This window comes from Pleuronectes platessa, chromosome 9 (genome assembly GCF_947347685.1).
Source record: "Pleuronectes platessa chromosome 9, fPlePla1.1, whole genome shotgun sequence".
NCBI classification, from domain to species: domain Eukaryota; kingdom Metazoa; phylum Chordata; class Actinopteri; order Pleuronectiformes; family Pleuronectidae; genus Pleuronectes; species Pleuronectes platessa.
This window is the reverse complement of record NC_070634.1, coordinates 17,701,284-17,721,914: the sequence shown is the minus strand read 5'-3', so window position 1 is coordinate 17,721,914 and position 20,631 is coordinate 17,701,284. Positions and strand designations below refer to the sequence as shown.

The 20,631-nt window shown below is 42.3% G+C and overlaps 3 protein-coding genes across 3 annotated transcripts; 1 reads left to right on the top strand and 2 right to left on the bottom strand.

The window, feature by feature from the left end:
• Positions 1-2,265: 2,265 nt before the first annotated feature.
• Positions 2,266-9,524, bottom strand: tmem44 (transmembrane protein 44). Its single transcript, XM_053430752.1, has 10 exons — positions 9,305-9,524; positions 9,093-9,222; positions 8,597-8,687; positions 8,255-8,406; positions 8,016-8,102; positions 7,725-7,895; positions 7,067-7,228; positions 6,868-6,936; positions 6,624-6,737; positions 2,266-2,451 (listed from the first exon to the last, which is right to left on the bottom strand). Exons 1-10 carry the CDS (start codon positions 9,466-9,468, stop codon positions 2,266-2,268), a joined length of 1,326 nt encoding a protein of 441 aa, XP_053286727.1. The 5' UTR covers positions 9,469-9,524.
• Positions 9,525-10,570: 1,046 nt separating this feature from the next.
• Positions 10,571-16,819, bottom strand: lsg1 (large 60S subunit nuclear export GTPase 1). The gene is made up of 14 exons (XM_053430165.1): positions 16,579-16,819; positions 15,983-16,109; positions 15,601-15,721; positions 15,429-15,515; positions 15,155-15,241; positions 14,578-14,638; positions 14,192-14,368; positions 13,682-14,053; positions 12,963-13,064; positions 12,722-12,865; positions 12,465-12,588; positions 11,895-11,974; positions 11,323-11,496; positions 10,571-11,187 (listed from the first exon to the last, which is right to left on the bottom strand). The coding sequence occupies exons 1-14, from the start codon at positions 16,669-16,671 to the stop codon at positions 11,008-11,010; spliced, it is 1,929 nt and encodes a 642-aa protein (XP_053286140.1). The 5' UTR covers positions 16,672-16,819; the 3' UTR covers positions 10,571-11,007.
• A 1,048-nt stretch (positions 16,820-17,867) lies between these two features.
• fam43a (family with sequence similarity 43 member A) lies at positions 17,868-19,882 on the top strand. The gene is made up of 2 exons (XM_053430386.1): positions 17,868-17,961; positions 18,076-19,882. Exon 2 carries the CDS (start codon positions 18,105-18,107, stop codon positions 19,143-19,145), a length of 1,041 nt encoding a protein of 346 aa, XP_053286361.1. The 5' UTR covers positions 17,868-17,961; positions 18,076-18,104; the 3' UTR covers positions 19,146-19,882.
• Positions 19,883-20,631: the final 749 nt, after the last annotated feature.

Sequence of the window (20,631 nt, the reverse complement as noted above, 5' to 3'; positions counted from 1 at the left end):
TAACTAAAGAATAGACAAGCACCAGAAGCTTAGATATTATTTTTTTCTTCCCAGGTGAGTAATTTTTCAAAACAGATCCCCTCATTTCTCATGATGCAATCAAATATATCGGGTACGTGTAAATGTTTTCACAGGCTGAGTGGTACCATTTGTGGCAAGTAAACTGAGCTATGAGTCAAATCACTATTCTTAAGAAATTCCCAATGAACTATTGTACAATTCTTTCTTCAGTAACTACTGGGTAATCATTCATTCCTGGCTTATTCAGGATTTTGTAATTCTCCTGAACATTGCCCCCCCTCCCCCTCTTACAAACATGCAAGGTGAACAAAATGTCCTGCGGCCTCAAATCATCCACTATCTTCCATGTTCTCTGGAGTGATCACTGACGCACGGCCAAGAAAAACAGAAAGGCCCATTCCCCACTGCTGCTTCAGATGTGCTAATCCTGGCTCTTGATCACTTCTGCAAACAGAATTCCACCTTTTTATGTTGGACACGCTGTCGGTTTTCCTTTCAGCTGATCTCAGAAGAGACAGAGATGAGGCCCAGAGATGGGGCAATGCTAGCTCAGCATTTATCATAACTACAGACGACATTAATGGAGTGCAAATGCGATTTTCTTTCTTGTTGGATATATTAGGAAAAACAGATTACAAACCATAACTCATGTTAGGTCTATTTTCAAGAAGATTCTCTGGTTTAAGTTCCCACGTAAACAACAGCCAGTCGGATAAAACTTTTTTTTTTTTTTCAAAAAGCACCTGTATGCACCAGATGAAGTCATCGCTGCTCATCAGCAACATTAGATTGCCCTATGAGCAGCAAGAAGCGTGAGGTTCTTCATTGTGGGTTAATTCATCAAAAACCAGAAGGTATTACAGACTAAACTAAAAGTAGATTGATTATAAAGCATAACAAGACACTATCAGCAGCTCTTGACAATATGGTTAAAACAATTATATCAATGTTAAACGATTGATTTTCTCAAATCAGTAATATACCAGTAAAATGTTGAACAGTAGCAAATACTTCTGCCAAGGCCCAATAGTCCCCTCAATTCAATCAAGTCCATCCAAATTGCCCCCACTTATCAGTCCCCTACATATGATAGATTATTTTCACTAAGATCCATGTATTCCCTTGGTAATCAGTGGAAATGTCCGAAAATAGCCAAACTTACATTTTTAACAATGTTCTTCTCCATTTACCAAGTTTCATGGAAATCTGTTGTAGTAGTTTTCGTGTAATCCTGCTGACAAACCTACAAACACACGGGGGTGAAAACATAACCCTGTTGAAGTCATTTCTTCCTCTCATCCGTCCAATGACTTCAGTTGCCAAGTTTGCTAGTTCTTAATTACAGTTGTCTCAACATTATTAATTCATCAGCCACATAAATTGGTAGAACAATAACAAGTTAAGATCTTATCATCTCAGCATGGCGTTGGTGAAATTCTGTAAACAATATAATTGTATGATCTCCCAGTGGAATCTATCGAGTCGTGTTTACAGGAAAAACAAGGTGTTGAGTAACATGAGTGCGACTGCTGAAATCAGCGATCGCTTTGTTACACTTCATTAGTGGTTTCCCACTCATTTTTCTCAGAAAGACATGTCACTTGAGGAAATGTAACAGGGAGGAGGAAAACATGCCTCATAAATTAGCTCTTATCTGTGTATTGTTTGGTTTTCAGGCTTTGAGGAAGTCCCCTCAGTTAAAATGGCCTGGTTAGTTGTTCCTTCGTCATCCTTTAAAGCCCCAGAGCAGCCAGATGGACAGAAGTCCGATGGATGATGGAGAGGACGGACGAGCTCTGGCCGTCTAGTCTGGCGCTTATCTGCTCTGTCGGCCCCTTTCCCAGTCCAGCCCTGATAACCCAGGTCGACTAGCAAAATACAGGATATGACCCAATAACCTTGCAAACCAGCGGGGGAGCAATATTGTTTTATTAGGGGAGGTCTTTTCCGTAAACCTCCTTAACAGATCCCAGTTGTCAGAGGGTTTGATGAATGCGGTCAGGACAGAGTTTCAACAGTAAATGCATTTGCTCCTCTGCTCTGAGAAATGGCCCCAACTTCTAGACAAAGCTGCACAATGCATCTATAATTAAACATCCACTGTTACCAGCCAAAAGACTCATGGTTATAATCTCATCCTTGAACAAAAAACAACACGTTTTGCATATTTGCTAAATGATAAAGGTGTGCACCAAAACAAGACAGACGACAGCTTCTTTTCTGTAGATTTTATTCTCTTCTTCATCACTTTGTGGATCTTACACCCTCGTCTTTACCAGACAGTGTTTTCTGTAGGAGTCCAGACATGGAACAGGTGCAGCTGGTGAAGGGTTTGGGGTTTGCTGGACACTGTTGAAGGGGGAACTCATCATCCTCCGGTCGTTTTGCCGTTGGTCCTCTCCACTGATCATTTGCCTCTTCAAAATCCCACTGGAAAAATATGGACATGTCAAAATATTATTTGGATAATTGCAGTAGAAGGATAAAGAAATCTCAAACCATGTTTGTATAAGGAGTCTCGTTAGTAGCTAATATCAGCATACGTAATCCTGCATGGAAACAATAAAAAAAAAAGTCTTTAAAAAGGCATAAATGTTTTTGGTGAATCGACACCATCTTACTCTTCTGCCTCATACTTATTTAGAATGACACTCAGGGGTACGTATACCTCCGCCAAGATTTTTAAAATCAAGATGCATGAATTATTCCCTTGGTAAAATCTGTGAAAAGGTCAGAAATCTCAAAATGTTAAAGAGAGTGATGAAATAGTTCCTGGATCCACCCTCTGGTCTGGATCTACACCAACATGTAATGAATGTTTCCCTGACCCACACAACATCCTCCCACCAAGTTTTGCATAATCTTGCTTACAAACAACCAGACAAACAGATCATTAATTTTATTTTGGAAACACGAGACGATTTACTACTTGTTCTGAGACCCTGTCCCTTGTCCTTTTCCAACACTGGTTGTCTATGTTTCAGATAAGTGTACTTTAATGACCATTGTAGTATGACCACATCAACTAAACCCAGAACATGAAAGGTTCAGCAGTGTTCACACACAGTTAAATTCCAGGCCAGGAGCCATCACACCAGAAACTATAAACATCTCCCAGAATAGCAGAGGGTAGCACTGCCCCCCCTATAGACGGGGCAAACATCTCGCACGACTTCCTAGGCAGACAGGCCCAGCCCTGTTTTCGGTCTTTAATCAAAGATCCTTTACAGCAGAACAATTGGGCCATAAGGCAGAACTCAAACAATTCCACCCCTCACTGTACCCCCTCGGTCAACCCACCCCCCCAACTCCGTCCACCACCCCCTGCCTCAGCCTCACCCAAACAAATAAGAACCGGCACTCAGCAGAAACGCTCACGGAACACATTGCACAATAGACAATTCAAGCTGCGGTGAGCCAAGTGAGCTGCCACTGCTCGGTTTAGAAAGGCAGCACGCTCCAAAGCATAGAGCGGTTTTATCACGATCAACGATTATGGAGTTATTATGAAAAGCAGGGGGAAAAAATTGAATTCATGTTCTATGTAAACCCTTCTTCCTTGCTGACACTACTTGCATTTTACAGTTGAGGACATACACGTTTCCACAGACATCTAGAGCTCTGTGTATCATGGCTTATACATTAGACATGGAGTCAACTTCTAGGGGAAAAAATCCTTCTGTTAAATCACCAAGTAAACGGCTTCTGTTAATTCTAACTGACAAGTGGAGAGATTTCAGGAGGAAGCGAGTAATACATGACTTCTCCAGTTGTTAAACATTACAGATTGGAGAACTGTTTAGTACTCCTCAGCAAAGAGTACCTGTTCTGGTCAGAACTGCACAAATTCAAGCTTGTCATGTTTCACACTGATCTGAGCTGCTCCCAAAACAGTTGCAGTCTTGTTGGAGGATGACAGTCGTCCACCACAAAAGAGTCAAGTAAAGAGGAGTTCTGCAGACATTCTAACCCAGACATTTTGAATGCTTTTCCTAGAGTCCTCTTACTCTAACTGTGCCCTTCATTTGCTTTTTCCTGTTAGGTGAACAGTATCAAGCTCCAATTGTTTGGGCTCACACCATTTGCCTTTGTTTTTGGTTAAATGACATCCTCCACAGCTTGGCTCTCAGCGGCAGCATAATGAGGGAGTTGCTCTTGTGGCTGTTAGCATCAGGGCCTGCATGAGAAAGTAAAAGCTTGTAATTTCACTCCGCTGGCAAACTCAAACTCGGCCTTTCAGAGCAGTGGAAGTTATATAAATGTGAAGCGTCAAGGCCAATTTTGCTCTTAGGAAACTGTCCACTGAGAAGTTAAAAAACAAGCCCTGCTTCTCGTGCTTCTCGTAAATGACATGCATGCATTAAGCCATAAACCTCTGTCCACATGAGCTAATCACTCTATAGTTTGACTCATCAATGCTTTAAAAAAAACATTGCTGACTGTTGTCCTCACAAGGAACTGTCTGACTTACTTCCCGTGAGCATCACGTGAAAAAGTAGTTATTCTGAGTTCAACTCTAAGAACTTGGACAGAGCAAACATTGATTCAGATAAGAAATTGCCAAAGAACTGAAACTAAAGTCTGCACCAGCGTCGGATTCACCGTTAACTAGCTGTCTCCACGTGTGTGTTCTCCTCATGAAGGGACAGAGCCACATCTCGCTCCGTGACACTGCCGGGCTTTAGAGTTTACTAGAGTTTACTTTAAACCCATTGAAACACATTCATGTAGCACAGCAGCACATCGGTTCAGCATGAGTGGATCTAGAGAAATATTCATGGTTTGTCATGGTTTGGGGGGGGGGGGGTGCTTTGGGAGGTAGCAGAAATATATCTACAACCAGAATCACTCACATATATCGATATTTGCTTGTAAAGCCTCAAAATGGAGATATTGAAACTCTTTAAGTTTGTCTTTAAAAAAAAAAAAGGTGATATTTAACTTGGATACTCACATTTGGATAAGCCACACTTTTGGTCAGGATGTTCAGCTGATTAAACCCTAAAAGTCCTTTTCCCTGATGTTTATTTTGAAATGTGGTGAAATCCTCAGGTTTGAAAGTCATGTTTAATGTGTCACTCACTCAATCCTGTGAGGGACGCACACTACCAGTGCTACCACCCTGCCACTCTCCATCTGCAGCCATATGGTATTTTACTGGTGGAAGTTGGGAACCCTACACATATAATTAGCAGAACAAACAAAAAAGTCATCCACAGAGGATGACCGCAGCCAGGACCAGGAGACGCTGCACAGAAAGCTGCTGGCTCCGGGAGAAACTAGAGGTTTCTGGAGAGAGTAAAATAACTCTGTTACCAACCCGGTGTCTATAATGATGGATAAAATATGTTCTTGAACCTCTGTCAATACCACATCTCCTTCCCATCCTCACGAGCTTGTGAGAGTAAAAGCTGTTTTCATTCCTTCACCCCACGGTTTGCTGACTGAAAGCACACAAAGTTGAAAACAGCTCCTGTTGTGTGATGGGTACAACCGCGAAGTCTACAGGGAGCGTCCTCTCTTGCTGCATTCACATGCACTCAGATATCAAAGGTTTGCTGTGGTAAATTTCTGACGGCCACAGCCTTCCATTTGTATTTTTGAATTTGAATGTCCCAAAATGGGCTGGCAGCATTTTAATTCTATTCCTGTCCTTCAGCTTCTCAAACCTTTATTGGACAGCAGAGCAGACAACTTCCTCCTCTTCATGAACGTATAAAACTATAACACCAGTTATATGGGGCGAGATAAAGAGGCAGTAAACTGAAATGACAGAGGTCTTCAGAGCAGTTCACACAAGGTGACAGAACCCAAGTTACCACAGCAGGCGAACAGCTGTCACCACCTAGTGGTACACTTTGAAAAGAGCACTTCAGGACTTCTGTATCCGAGATTACTGTTAAAACCAGTTTTCCATTTCTGTTTAAGCGGACATGCAGGTGAAAACTTGTGGTCGGCTATACAACGTAAAATATTACTTAAGACCTCACTGGTTCATAACAAAAGAATAAACATTAAATCAGAGCCTCTTTTCTATTCAAGTGTCCCAGTAAGTCCTGACAATAAAAGGACTGAAGCAGCTGAACCGGCACAGCCAAACTATTCCTGCTGTAACTTACTATGTATCTATCTAAATGACCTCAGTTAAAATGCCCTATAAATACCAGTAATAATCATTTGGACAGTTGTATACACTATATAATACTATACTCTTAGTACTGTTTGTGACATTTCCTTCGTATTTCGTGACTGACTCCAGGGGCAGATCCAGGGCTGGGGTCAGGGGGGTAGGGGGAATCTGATTGGCCCCTATAGTGCCCCTCTGTGTAAATTATGACCCTTTATCGCCCCTGATTTACAAAATCCTAGATCTGCCACTGGTTTACGCATCGCCACTCTGTAAGAAAATGTAATACGGCTCCTGCACCGGTTAAACAATACCTACCTAAACACCCAGAATCTGATTGTATTGCCTAATAGGTTTACACATACAAGGAGTGGTGTGGTTGTGCAAGTATAAATATTCAAAAAAATATATAAACACAGGCAACAAAATAAAAAATGGAAATATCAAATTCAGATGTTTCATTCTTCCTGCGCACCTCCAGATCTGAGCTGACTATTGAGGAGTCGAAGGACGAATCCGACAGGCGTTCAACTCTGATCCCTCGCCCTGCCCAGTCGAGACGCTCGCCCTCCGCCTCCTGCAAGCAAACCTGCAAACAGAAGAGTTTCCACTTAACATATCACACACCAACAGCGACCACTGACAAGATTAGAAAATATGCTGATGTTTTCACATGCAGAAACCACATCACTAGTGTGAACAAAAGATGCTTTGATGGCTTTCCCTGCAGGGTGAACACTCACGTCCATGTAACGGCCCATTTCAGACATCTTCTGGACATTTTTTGTCTTTGAAGAAAAAATTGACTAGTACAAAAAGATGACAAAAGGATTCCTGTTAAATATCATAAGCACTTTCATTATTCAGGATTACATTAAACAAAGCCAATAGACAGCATTATTTATGAAGAAAACCTACTTCTGTTCGTGGTGATGAATTCATTTTTGGTTTTCTGTGGTTCTTCATGGCAACATTCTCCTCAGTGGAGATGCCCGAGCCCCCTAAAAGATGCTCTGTGTCTGGAGACAAGCTTATAAGATGCTGCCTGGTTCCTCTCTTGTACCAGTGGAGGATTAGAATCTGACGATGTTGGATAAAAGGTCAACACACCACTCCCGTTTGAAAATCTGTACAAGTCACGCACATTTCAAGATGCTAGTGTTAATTTGCTGGGTCCTGCTGCACCACCCGTCACCTGACCCCTCCAGAGATCTCGTGTTGTTGTGAATGTGTCTGAGCAGGAAAGCTCCTGCATTGTTCATGTGTCAATCAATCAATCCAATTTCAACCAATCAATTTCCGGTAAAGGTAAAGACCCAATAAGCGCACATCCTCTGGAGTTCAAACTGCTTAGGATGTATTTTCATTTCATTACATCTATCGCCGCAGCTCTTGTAATTCGTCAAAACAAGCAACCAGATGGCTTTACAAAAATGTAAAACCTTATTTTCGCTGAATATTATGCTATAAATGCCACCAATAGCAAAGTACATCTCTGGCTAGAGCATTGGGTTCTGGGAGCTGAAACCCGGCGCATGGAAGACTAAGTAAGAGACACTTTGTTAAACAGGGATACGAGAAGATCCAGAGTGACTCCGCATATTGCTGATAGCAGCCACGGCATGACTTTCAGGAGGAATCCCATCTGAGTGTCGTAGAGGAGGAGGACAGCAGCGTAGAGGCCACCAGCCAGGGAGCACAGTAGTCCTGAGAACAACTGGGCCTGGGTCAACATCCGTCCTCTGTACTACAGGGGGGAAAGTAACGTCATTCCATTAACAGTGGGCAGAATTTGGGGAAAGCAATCCAGACTATAGAGATGAGTAGCTCGGATATTAAAAACACCCATGGGCTGTTTTTCACTTACGACTCTGCGGGCTGGAGGGAATCTGGAGGTACAGACGATGACAAAAGAGATCAAGCCAAGTGTGTAACCCAGGATTTCAGTGTTGTCCTTCGAGAATAACCATTTTAAAATGTGTTAAAACATTATATATGAAAACGTATATTAGTAAGGATCATCGGGTAAACTGAAATGGATAAATATGTGTAGATGTGTGGCTGTTCGACCACACTGTGACCGTCCACTGATTGGTGAGTGGTTACTTGGAGGGTGACGTGCAGCAGTCTCCTCCCGCTGAGAAGCCCGTCTGCTGGTTTGAACGGAGACTTCATAAAACCTCCTGCGACCACCATCAGTACGCACACCGCCAGGAGGTGCTGTCTCCTCCGCCTCCTCAGGACCCTCAGCCTCCTCTCTGATGGAGGCCACAGAGAGGAGAAGAGAAACGGTTGGTTTTTTTGGTTATCTGCAAACGTCTCTGATAAGCCTCCATGCTGTTCATTTGCCTAAAGGAGTTGGCCAGCTGGGTGCTAGGTTTAAAACCCCTGAGCGGCCGACCTGCACTTTGTATTAAACAAATTGTTACGATACGACCCTAAGCTTACCTGTCTTTGTGTTCCAGCACAGCAACACTGGGAAGCAGGAACACATCACATTGACGGCATCCACAGCAGCGGCAAAGGCGCCCATTAGAACCTACAGGGGGCGCAGCACACATTAATTAATAGTGCCTGCAAAAAGTTAAATAAAGTATGACGATTAATTTCATTCTGCAGGTTCCTCTGAGTCCAGAGCTGCAGCATCCAGATCTGACGATACTCAACATCAACATCAATAACTGTTATTATTATCACCATTATAATAATAATCTAACTAATGTGAATTATTATTATCGTATAAACTGTATTAACACCATTACATCTATAAACATAATTTTTATCATTTTCTTCTCTCTCCACCTCCCTCTCTCTTCTGTCCCCTCACTCCCGGCCTTCTCTCCTCTCTCCTCAGCCTGACATGTAACTGTTGGGTTTCTCTCTGATCTTTAAGGTCTCAAACTTATGCTTACAAATAATAGTGAACTGGATTTTAAGAAGTCACCTGAACATATAGCTGTGTGGAGAGAATGGCTCCCACGGTGCTGCACAGGTCACCCAGGAGGCAGTAGAAGGAAATGATGGCTGCTTCTGCAAGATCTCCCCCACGACATCTGCACCTCTGGTACATTAACCTTAAACAATTGAACACGGGTTTGATGCAGGACAGTTTCAGGGAGTGACCAGAGGCAAGAGTCTGCAACGATGAGGACTTACAGCAGAGAGGACAGAAGTAAAGCGAGTGAGGACAAAGAGCTGAGAGCGAGGAGGACGCAGGGTTTGTCTGAGTCACGTGAGAAACAGGTGGAGAAAGAGTCCATGCAAAAAGTGGACAGATGAGAGAAGAAAGAGTTGCATCCTGGTCCAGTGTGAACATCCATGATCAGCACGAGTCCCGTCGTGTTTGACACGCAGACATCCAGTGTCACACGAGGAAGACATCTCACACACCTGCTGAGTGAGAGAGCTGAGGGGCTGCAGCACATCCTACAGGCGAGGGGAAGCAACTGCAAGACAAACAACACAACTTTTTTCTAAAATCAATTAAAGAAATGGAATTAATGAGACTTTTCATTTATTTTTTAACAGCAAACACATTTATTTGTCATACTATTTGATTTCAGTTTAGAACATCTATTAACTTCTCTATACCGCCTACTTGTGGTCAAACTACAAAAATGCAAGCTCAAAGAAACTTCAAACTTCTTATTATGACCTTAGATGGTCTGACACTTTCCAAACGGTCCCCTAGAAATGTTCAAATGAATCCGCAGATTCAAGGACAAAAATTAAATCATCTTTTTCTCTCAAGGCCAAAGAGAAGAGAAAACTTTAAACCTGATTCGGCTTGACCGTCCAATATCAGCATGTTAACTAATGTAGGTGAGAGGTCATTGGTTTGATCCAGGAACCACTGTGTTTTATATTCATGGATGAAGAAACATTGTGTAGGGGAAGGGAGCGTTGTCTTTATAATTCTAAATTTGACAATGTGAAGCTCACCTCTAGTTTGCTCTGTGGTCAATAACAAGCACTAAACCACTCCCCGTCGGGGATTCGAACCCCGGTCTTCCGCGGCCACGTGCTTCATTCTCTGTGGTGATCCATACCACTATGGATGTAATGTCCCTCCCGGCCATTGAACATTTTGGCGCTGTTTCCCGCTTCAACTTCGTCTCTCTTCCTCAACGTTTCCTTCAACTTCAGTGACTGAACAACAACAAACTACAGCAGATGTCGATCAACAACTATTCTACACACGTGAGTTGTTTTATTCAACAAAGGTGAGAGACTGTTTGACCAGAGACCAGATAAATGATCGGCAGATGTGTGTGCGTGTGTCAATATCTTATCTTTTATATTGAATGACATCAATCCCTCTGCCTAACTCCATTATTTATATTTGTAAATGCAAAGTAACTTTTATTTCCACTTTGTGAAGCACTAATCAACAACCGCATAGAAATGGAAGCAGCAACACAATAGAGTGAATACATTGATTTTATTCTATGATCCAGCTTCTTTACATTTGTCAATCACAACATGTGGTTAAAAGATGTATCCAACATACAGTAAATTCATAAAGACTTGAAAATGTCTTTATTTTTACTAATTTCACATGATTTCCAAACACTGTGGTGAGATCTGTTGTTCAACTGGTGATCCAGATGATGGAATGCACTGCACCAATACAATCTTAACAAACACAACAGTCCTTGACAGATTTAGCTCCTCTTTAGTTTATATCAAAACAGCCTGACCTTTCCATTCTCACAGGATTAAGTGGCCAAAGTGTAAATCTAAACAAATACTGCTCAATTCCCTTGGAATCACATGTGAATTGTACATTGGATTATTTCCCCCCCCATTCTTGCTTAAAAACAATCTGCAAGTGAGAATGCTCTTTTTCTATGTCACTGTCAGGCGTCCAGATGGCCTGTGAGCCGGCGTACTTTCTCCTTCTTGTTCTTGTTGCCGTGTTTTTTCCAGGGTTTGCCAACCGGCACCTCTGACTCGGTTTTACTTTGGCTGACAGGTCCACTGCCTGGTTTGTAGCCCATGACGGACTGAACGCCCTTGGTGAGAGCCCGCACGTTATCCTAAAGACAGAAGACACGTCAACGCTCAAACTGTGAATTGAACAATGAAAAGCCTCTCTTTTTGAATTATTAATAATAAATAACTACCACTCGTGAATTGTTCATACTAGTAAGAGGGCAGCAGATTTACTGTACCTGATTGAAGAAGTTCTTGTCAACCGAGTTTTCTATTCTCTTGATCTTGTGATGTTTGTGTGTTGACGTGGAAAAGTCAGACTCTTCTAAAGCTTTATTCTGGAACTTGTCGTGCTGTGGCTGGAAGTCTTTAGGATTTATATGTGGCGGAGGATGGCAGTACAGAAGCTTTCCCTGCAGAGTGTGAGGGAGAGCATGTTACAAAGTCAATGCTCCACACAGATGTAGATATTCAAAATGACTGTTTGGATGGTAAAGCCATATGTGGCCATCTACATTTCTCATTCTCTGTGGACAATTACTTGATACAATATAAATGTGTTTAACAGCTTCTTCAACATGCAGCTACAGAGCCATTGTTCCCCACTGAGTTTTAAACATACAGCAGAAGGACAGGAAATTCACTTTTTGCATTTAAAGCAGCAGGTTAATATATATAGAGACGTTTTGCATCCAGTAGATTAAAATACATTCATTCAATTGGATAAATGTTCTATATTGACTTTAAAAAGGTCCCTTATTTTCTTAACCATTAACTGAGACTTAAATCTGGAGGCTGGTCTGGTACTTACGTTGACAAAATCCTTCAGGATGTAGCGGGACGATCTGGGCATATCAGGCTGGCCATGGGCCGTCATGAAACCTCTCATGTCTGGAAAAAGATAAACAAAGAAAAAAAAACTTTATCTAGCTCTAATCTAAAAACATCATGGTTTCCAAATACAGAACATTTGTCAGTACAAGTCAATAAAATGTTATTTCGGTCAGTATCGATAATCATCACAATAAATGTCTAAATCAATGTTTTTTTCAGGTTTAAAAAAAAATGTTTTGGTCCTGAATGGAAGTTGAAGACACCTGACTGTTACCTGTGGTTTTAAAAATCTTTTTAATGGCCAGAAAATGGCAAACACACGCTAAAAACTCTGAGGTAGATCATTTATACAATTTAAAACAATTCTATGGGTCAAACCTCTAACTGTGCCTTTGCAATGCATGGAAACTATACCAGCATATACTGAGCTTTTCTTAGACTGCTGCTTGAAATAATTATTGTTATCATTTTAATTGATATCAGCCTTCTCTGTCAGTTACATGCTGACAAGTGATTGTTTGGGTCTGGTAATGGACGTCTTTCTCACATCCATAAGCCATCAGCAGCTCTTCAGAGGACGAGTGCCTGTCCGGGTCTTCATCTTCTCGTGGTCGGATTATGTTGAAGCCATAGGTGCCTTCCAGCACATGCCGAGGGACTGACTGACATATGTATCGAATCGGTTAAGGACTTTTATTTAACCTGACAGTGTATTTAAAGTTAATCAACACCTCTTTTCTTACAGGGGAAAAAAAGCTGTAGTCAAATTCTGCAGGCGCTGTGCCGAAAGCATTGAAAGGATATAAGAGAGACGGCCGGTACGTGGTCCCTCATCTGATCGATGGACAGGATCCCAGAGCAGATCATCTCAGCTTTGGTAGAGACGAAGGAGGGCATGACCAGACCTGGGCAGTCACAGAGGCACAGGCCAGGCTCCACAAACAGGGTCTGAAATATTTGTTAAAAAAAAAGAAAAAGCTCAGGCTTTCTGATGTTGATGTTACACATGATCTGAATTCATATGGTGTGTGGAGTAGTTCTTCACCTGAAAGTGCTTTGTGTGTCCAGGAGTAGCAGAAACAGACACCTTCTTGTTCCTTAGAATAGTGTTGATGGTGGAACTCTTGCCCACATTAGGATATCCAACCTGCCAGATTCATACATGACGAGAAACCCTTGTTAACATCATTTTGTGATTAGGGTCTTTAAGCAACCACCTGCTCCTAATAATAGTGATCAATGCTATGTTGGCAAACCAATAGAAAGATTGTCCACTGGATGGCTGTGTTGTCTAGACCAATAAATAATATCTGTCTCGATCATAGGGTCTTGACTAAATTAGAAAAATCTTTTAAACCCGAGTTAGCAGAGTGGCAGATCAGGAGCTGGTACCCAAACAGGGAGTCATGTCAGTAGTGTGGCTGTCGTTCGTCAGTTATTTCTCAAACAAAGTTATCTGTAAACTTTGTTCGGCAACGTTCCACAGGTAAATCTAATCAACCACCTTAAAAGAAAGAACCAAAAGTAAAATGCTGCTACTCCCCCCCCCCCCCCCCCCCCGTGTACATCATCAGTCAAAATTGAGGGTAGAAATATATGATATATATATATGATCACCCAATTATGACAAATTATCTTCCAGTATAAGTTATTTAGAGATTATTTTCACTTAAGGGGCATTTATCATTCATTTTCCATTGAAACAAACACATTAACATTCCTATAGATGACTACAAATGTCCCAGAGCAAGAACTTTTACCCACCAGTCCCACGGTCAGTTCTCCTTCTTTCAACCTGGGCCCGTTGTGAACAGCCTTAAATATCTCCAGCAGCTCATCTTTATGCAGGAGACGGCTGGAATTGTGGAATGAGGACTCACTGGATGAACCGACAGCCCTCTCGTCTTCATCATACCCGTCTTCTGAGCAGGTGAACCACTCCTCATCAGCCACGGTAATTTTTTCCTGCTCCTCATCCTCTGAACTACTCTCCTCTCCCTCCTCCTCAGTTTTTACTTTCTCCTTTCCATCCGCTCCTTTTTGGCTCAAGACTTCATTGTCCGGCTTACTGTCCTCTTCCTCGTCACTCTCTCCACACTCCGGATCCTCCACTTCCATGTTCTCCACTTCCAAACCCTGTGAAAAAAGTAGTTGAACATATTCATTTGTGGTTTACGTCGGCTATAAATGTCTTAACCATTTGAAATTTCATACGTTCACTGTAAATGTATTAACACATTCAGAAAGCAGCTCATCGGATCTCCATCCTCTCACCTTCTCCTCTGCATCCAGCCTGTTGCTCTCAGCCAGGGCCGACCAGAAAACGGCCCTCATCCCGTCTTTCTCAAAGTGTTTGGCCCACGCTCGCCTCTGCTCCCTGGTCAGCAGATCTGCCTTGTTCACAAGCAGCATGTTCACCTTATCCCCGGACACTTCCTTTACATATAACTCCTACAAGCACAACAAGAAAGAAGTACAATCAATCAAGAGAATAGTGATGTGTTGAGTTCACTAAAGTGTAGTATGTAGAAATTGGGGATTTCTTGGATTAAGTTATGTAAATCAAACAACGGCCACTGATAATAAAAAGTGGGACCCACAAAGGTAAATTAAGTAATCTCCTTTCATAAATAAACATTTCCTAAAAGATATGTTCTTACCAGGTCAGGACATCTGAACAGCAGGGGATTTCTGGCGTCAACAATTTGAACGACAACATCACTAAAGGAAACCAAAAAAAAAGTTTCTGCTTTGAGTGTCACATGAAATGAAGATATTCCTCATTGGTGCAGCAGGGATGATGTATTTCTGTTGGGAAAGAAAGAGCTAATGGGATCTTTCAATTTTTTTCTGCCTAAATACAATTCCATATGTAAAGCCAAGCTAATTCTAGACTATAAATGATCTAGAGATCACAGTTTTATGACTTCAACGTTAAAACCTCTAATTTGATTTGGCTTTTTGAAAAGTTAGTTATATTTTGGAATGACATGAGTATAGAAACAAAGAGGCTGTATGAGGGCTAATGTTTGGAGTGATTTTCATATTTGGTGCGTTACATGTCCCCAATAAACCCTGCAGTCTCCCTTTAGCCACTTGTTGCAACCACCATTTTGAAAACATGTAAATACTAAACAAGCATGAATAGGGGATTAACTGATGCTTTAGGACTCCTTCCTGCAGCGCTCCATTGAGAACAGGGTTAAACCAGCAGCTGTACAGAGATTTGGTTTGTACCTCCTCTCGATCACTCTCCACAGCTGTCTCCAGAACTCCAGGTTCCTCTCAAACGGTGTGAGAAATAGCATCTGCTCTTCTTCCAGCCTTTGAAAGAAACAAAAAGATATTTTCTTACATTATTGATACTAATAACCCAACACAAATATATCATATATATAAAAATATAGAAATGTTTTACAGTGCGATTTTTTAAGACTGTTTTTTACCAAAAAAATACAAACTGGATAATATTACTAATTGATAAAAGCAAAGATGACAGAAATATACGCACGCTGCGAGCTCTCGTCTCCACTCCAAGAAGCTTTCTTTCTCTGCCTTCTGAAGTTCCACTGCGCTGGTGCTTTCGTCCCAGTGGGGGCTTAAAACAATCAAGAGACATTTCAACTATTAAAACACAGAATACACTTAAATGTTATCACGTTACCAAGATCTCTTGTGTCTACCGTCTGGGAATTCTGAGGAAATGCTTGTTATCCTCATGCAGCTTCTTCAGGTTGGTTTTCTCCTCAGCTGTTAACAGACCGGCTCTGGCCGCCGCTGGCACAAAGTGGATGTTGAGTTTCTCTAAGAAAACAAAGCAAGAATAAGGAAGTCGAATGAAAGGATGAAGGTGCAGTGAGAACCATTATTTGGTTTGAGAGGCATCGATTTATAAAACGTCTGGATTCACTTTGACATGATTTAAACATACATGAGTACATTTAGTAGTACACCTCTAAATGCTTGTGAGTGAAACTTGTTCCCAATCTTTGGACAGAGCATGTACAAACCGTGTGTACGACCTAAAACCCAAGAACTAGGCTAGTTAAGCTAGGTACCACAAACCTGCAACAAACTCAGTTCCGGCCATTTCAGCGGTCGCAAGGAAGTCATCCATTGAGCTCTGCTCTGTCACCGACTGCAGGTTCAGCCGCCCCCAGTCGTAGCCATCGTTCAGCTCACTGGTGTGGCGCTGGAAACGTAAAGGTGAAAAAGGGAGTGAGATAAAATCACATTCAATTGACAACTGTAAGCTCTGGCAGGTTGGATTCCCATGGCTGCCCTGAATCTAAATCATGGACTGTATATACACATGTAATCAAAACACAACTCTAATTTGTCTCCATAGCCTGGGACCTAATTGTTTTCTTTTCTTATGGGAATTTGGTCAGAACTAAACCGATGCCTACGTACAGTGAAGGATCAAAGTATCCAGGACCATAACTATAGTATTAATGATATGATGATCTCTTAGCGACATCACGACCACACAGTATTATACATTATTAGTTTCGGTTCAGACATGTTGACAATATAAGTTTTAGAAATGTCTACTTTGTTATTTTCAGTACGGACATGTTGTCATTATTAGTTTGAGACATGTTAGTGTCAGACATGTTAGTGTCCGACATGTTGAACAGAAGCTAGCGGTTGTAGCTCACCCAATTTTCGCCTCTCCTCTTTCCTTTGCCCGCCTGGAGCCTCTCTTTGATCAGGGACTTGCCCACTCCTCCTCCTGGCTTATTCTTGCCCATAACAACTCCTGGTGTGCACACTTCACACACGCGCTCAAATTAAACTGGTCTGATACAGAACAACTTCAGGATCCGTCGCTAACCACTGCTCCTCATGTGCCCAACGTTGTTGTCGTAAGGAACCGGAAGTGGACCAAACCATTTCGAAGACAGATATCCGGACAGGTCTGTTTCAATAAACGCGAAATGAATATAGGTATTCAATGGGTAGTGCTTCACATTAAATACCGCAGTTATTACACCATACAAACTCACAAAATTCGGCTTTTTTAACCACCCATAGCAACGTAATTGTGGTACAACCCGCTCATTTGTCCAGTTCTTAAATGTGTCCTGAAGAAAATAGGACAGTGTCAATCTTTTGTTCCCCCTTCCTGGCAACAGCCGGTTAGCAGCAACATGAATGTAATATATTGAAGTAATAAAATAGAAGAGAATTTAATAGTTGTAAATAAAACTTTAATGTTTCGAAAAGCTGCAAACAAAATAATAAAAACAGTGATCACACACACACAGGCTTAACACACGCACATCTCATGTGAACCAGTAGATGGCAGAGTAAAACCACGGTTTTAACCACAGTGGTCAGTTGCTTCCTAGAAAGATATATAGATAAAAGATAGATAGACAGACAGACAGATAGATAGATAGATAGATAGATAGATATAGATAGATAGATAGATAGATAGATAGATAGATAGATAGATAGATAGATAGATAGACAGATAGAAAGAAAGAAGGAAAATATAAAATAAGTCAACAGAACAAATAAATAAAATAAAAAAATCACAGATTATGAAATAATATACACCTTTCACGAACTTATTTTATTTGTGTTCACTTGATATCTTATAATATAATTATGAATGTCATATGTTATTTGATACACAAAATGACTAACTATACTTTTATATAATACATTTCGTTTTGTAACAACATTGAAATTGTAACAACAATGTCATTCTTGTGTGTCATTGTTACACCTAAATACTCATTGCAGCGTTTATACCTTTTCAATAAAAAAGTTGCCAAAACTGTACAGTTCCTGCAGCCTTTTGAAAACATCGAACATATGTGAGAGTTTTCCATCAATGAGCATTTCCAACACAAACCAACACGCATCTGTTGACACTTGGTTCCCTCCACCCCTGCAGCGGCGCAGAGATGGTTTGTCCCTGTATATATATCGTGAAACTCCTCCGTCTGCATCAGTCACTTCACTGCTCTACGATGAGATAAGACCTGGAGACACACTATGGACAGGAGCACTTTACGCACTGGACACATGACGTACGGTGCTCCGCGCTCAGCTCTTGCAGAATATCTCCTATGACGTGACAGGCAGCAAACACCTGTAGGATCGAGACGTAGAATAATCAAAAGTTTACTCTCTTTCTCTCCCAGTGCTGCTGTTGACTGGAACCAGCGCTAAAATGCTGCCGTGGAAGAAGAACAAGTTCGACCTGATAGAGGAAGACAAGCAGTCCAAGCAGAAGGGCTATGCTGTGAGTCTCAACTACTCCGCGCTCACCTCCTTCGCCAAGTCCTGCCCCGAGAGCGCGCTCAACCGGGTGGGCAGCATGTTCAAGACCAAGAGGAAAAAGGTGAAGATCACCAGCGAGGACCCCACGTACACGGTGCTCTACCTGGGCAACGCCACCACCATCCAGTCCAAGGGGGACGGCTGCACGGACGTGGCGGTGAGCAAGATCTGGGGCAAGAGCGAGATGGGCAAGAACGGCACCAAGATGCGCCTGACCATCAGCTCGCAGGGCATCCGCATGGTGCATGTGGACGACAAAGCCAAGAGGCCGGGACACCTGTACCTGCTGCACCGGATCACCTACTGCGTCGCAGACCCAAGGCTTCCCAAGGTGTTCGCTTGGATTTACAGGCACGAGATGAAGCACAAGGCGGTGATGCTGCGCTGCCACGCGGTGCTGGTGTCCAAGCCGGAGAAGGCGAAGGCCATGGCGCTGCTCCTGTACCAGACCTCGGCCACGGCTCTGGCCGAGTTCAAGAGGCTAAAGCGGAGAGACGACGCCCGGCACCAGCAGCAGCAGCTCATCGGGGAGCAGACCATCCCGCTGGTCCCCCTCAGGAAGCTGCTGAACGGACAGTGTTACTACAAACCCCCGGTGGAGCGCAGCCGGAGCGCGCCCAAACTGGGCTCCATCACGGAGGACCTGGTCGGGGAGGAGGAGGAGGAGAAGGCGATGCACTTTGAGTGCGAGGACGTTCTGGAGACGGACGAGGATTCTGTTACCAACGGTAAACAGGAGTTGACTCAGATTATTAATGACCTGGGGGAGATGAGCATAGGAAACGACGTGCAGACCCTGAAAGCTGACCTGAGGGTCACCAGGCTCCTCTCCGGAGAGAGCACGGGGAGCGAGTCCTCCATAGAGAGCAACCAGGACCCCGCTCCGCTCTCCAACGGGTATGGGGAGGTGAAGGTGCAGGAAATTGCCTGAATGTTCTCTGGTATTTCTGTGTGCCTGTGATTGTTTTGATGAGCCACGATGTCTCCTTTGTAAAGAGACATCTATTCTATCGCTGTGTTATGGGAGAGTTCGTCTGATCTGTGCCTCCGCGACTCACTGAGAGGATCCACAGAAGATCCTCTCAGGTTCCGGGACAATTCACACGGACACACAGGTTTGAGATCGTGTGACCACAGGACAAAGTGGAAAAACAAGTGCATGCCCGTCTGAGAAACAACTGGTGGAACCGGCGAAATCCCAGCGCGCCTCAGGACGCAGGCACTAAACCCGTCTCTTTTTATTTAAGAGGATTTGTTGTAGCTTCAAACTTGTTTACCTACCGTTTTTTCTCTCTCGTGAAAAAGGCATTTTTCTGTTGAGCAATGCTCATAATGATCCAAACAACATTCCGGTTTAAAGCACGTTTTCCCTCAGTGGTTCTGACCAGGCATCCTTAATTCCCCTGTAACAGCCTGCTCATTATTTTACTTTGCACTGTTGTGGAATTAATTCAAGTATTATGTTGACTACATGTAAATAATATGTTTTGTTGTCTGAAACATAAGTGTCATATCTTTGCTGTGCAAAAGAAAAAAACACCTGTATGTATTATTATGTAAAGTAAGATGTTTTAAGTATAAATATGTTATTTTTTAAAAGAATAAAATGTGGTTTGTTATGTGAACCTCATAGAATTATAAATAAAAAAAAGAAAATGATTTCAAAAACGTTGAAGTTTTATTTCGATGTGAGTTGGAAAACAAGTGGGCCATGTTTCCCTCCAGTGCTCTTTAATATGAGAGGGGATTTAGAGAGTCTGAGATCGAGGTCAGATTTTTGCTGGTGAACACAAGTCCCTGAAGCTGGTTACACAAGGACACTGCGATTCTCAGTTTTCCACTCTTAATATTATATCTAGGACGTCTGTTTTTCTGTAAATATGTTTTTGATTCAATATTCTCGGCTGGATTTATACACTTTCTTTTTTACCGATGTGCTTTCAGGGAACAGGCTGTAAAAGTTATTCAGTTAAGGTACTGAAGGCCCATTCATTGATACTGGCCTCGGGGAAGACAGGCAACTGGAGGACGTCAGCACGAGCACAAGCTTTTAGAACATTAAATGGATCCTTTAATGACAAGGCAGCAGGCACAGATGTCCTGAAACAACACAGTCAGTTATTTATCTGCTATCCGTCCTCCTTGGGTTGGTCATTTCAGAGAATATACAATAGATCCAGCGGGTAAAAAATCCTCCACATGTGCTCCTTTTACTGAAACCAGAAAATTATGCACAAGTGGTGATGGATTTCAGCTCAGTTTCATCAAGATGTCAGCTTTTAAGTGGCAGAGCAGCTAATAACAGATTAAATTAGTTCATATTGACAGTCGTGACATCACATGTGGTCTTTGCAGCAAAAGAAACAGACCCTGTAGTCAGTGAAGAATGTGACCTATCAGCAATGTTACAACCTCTG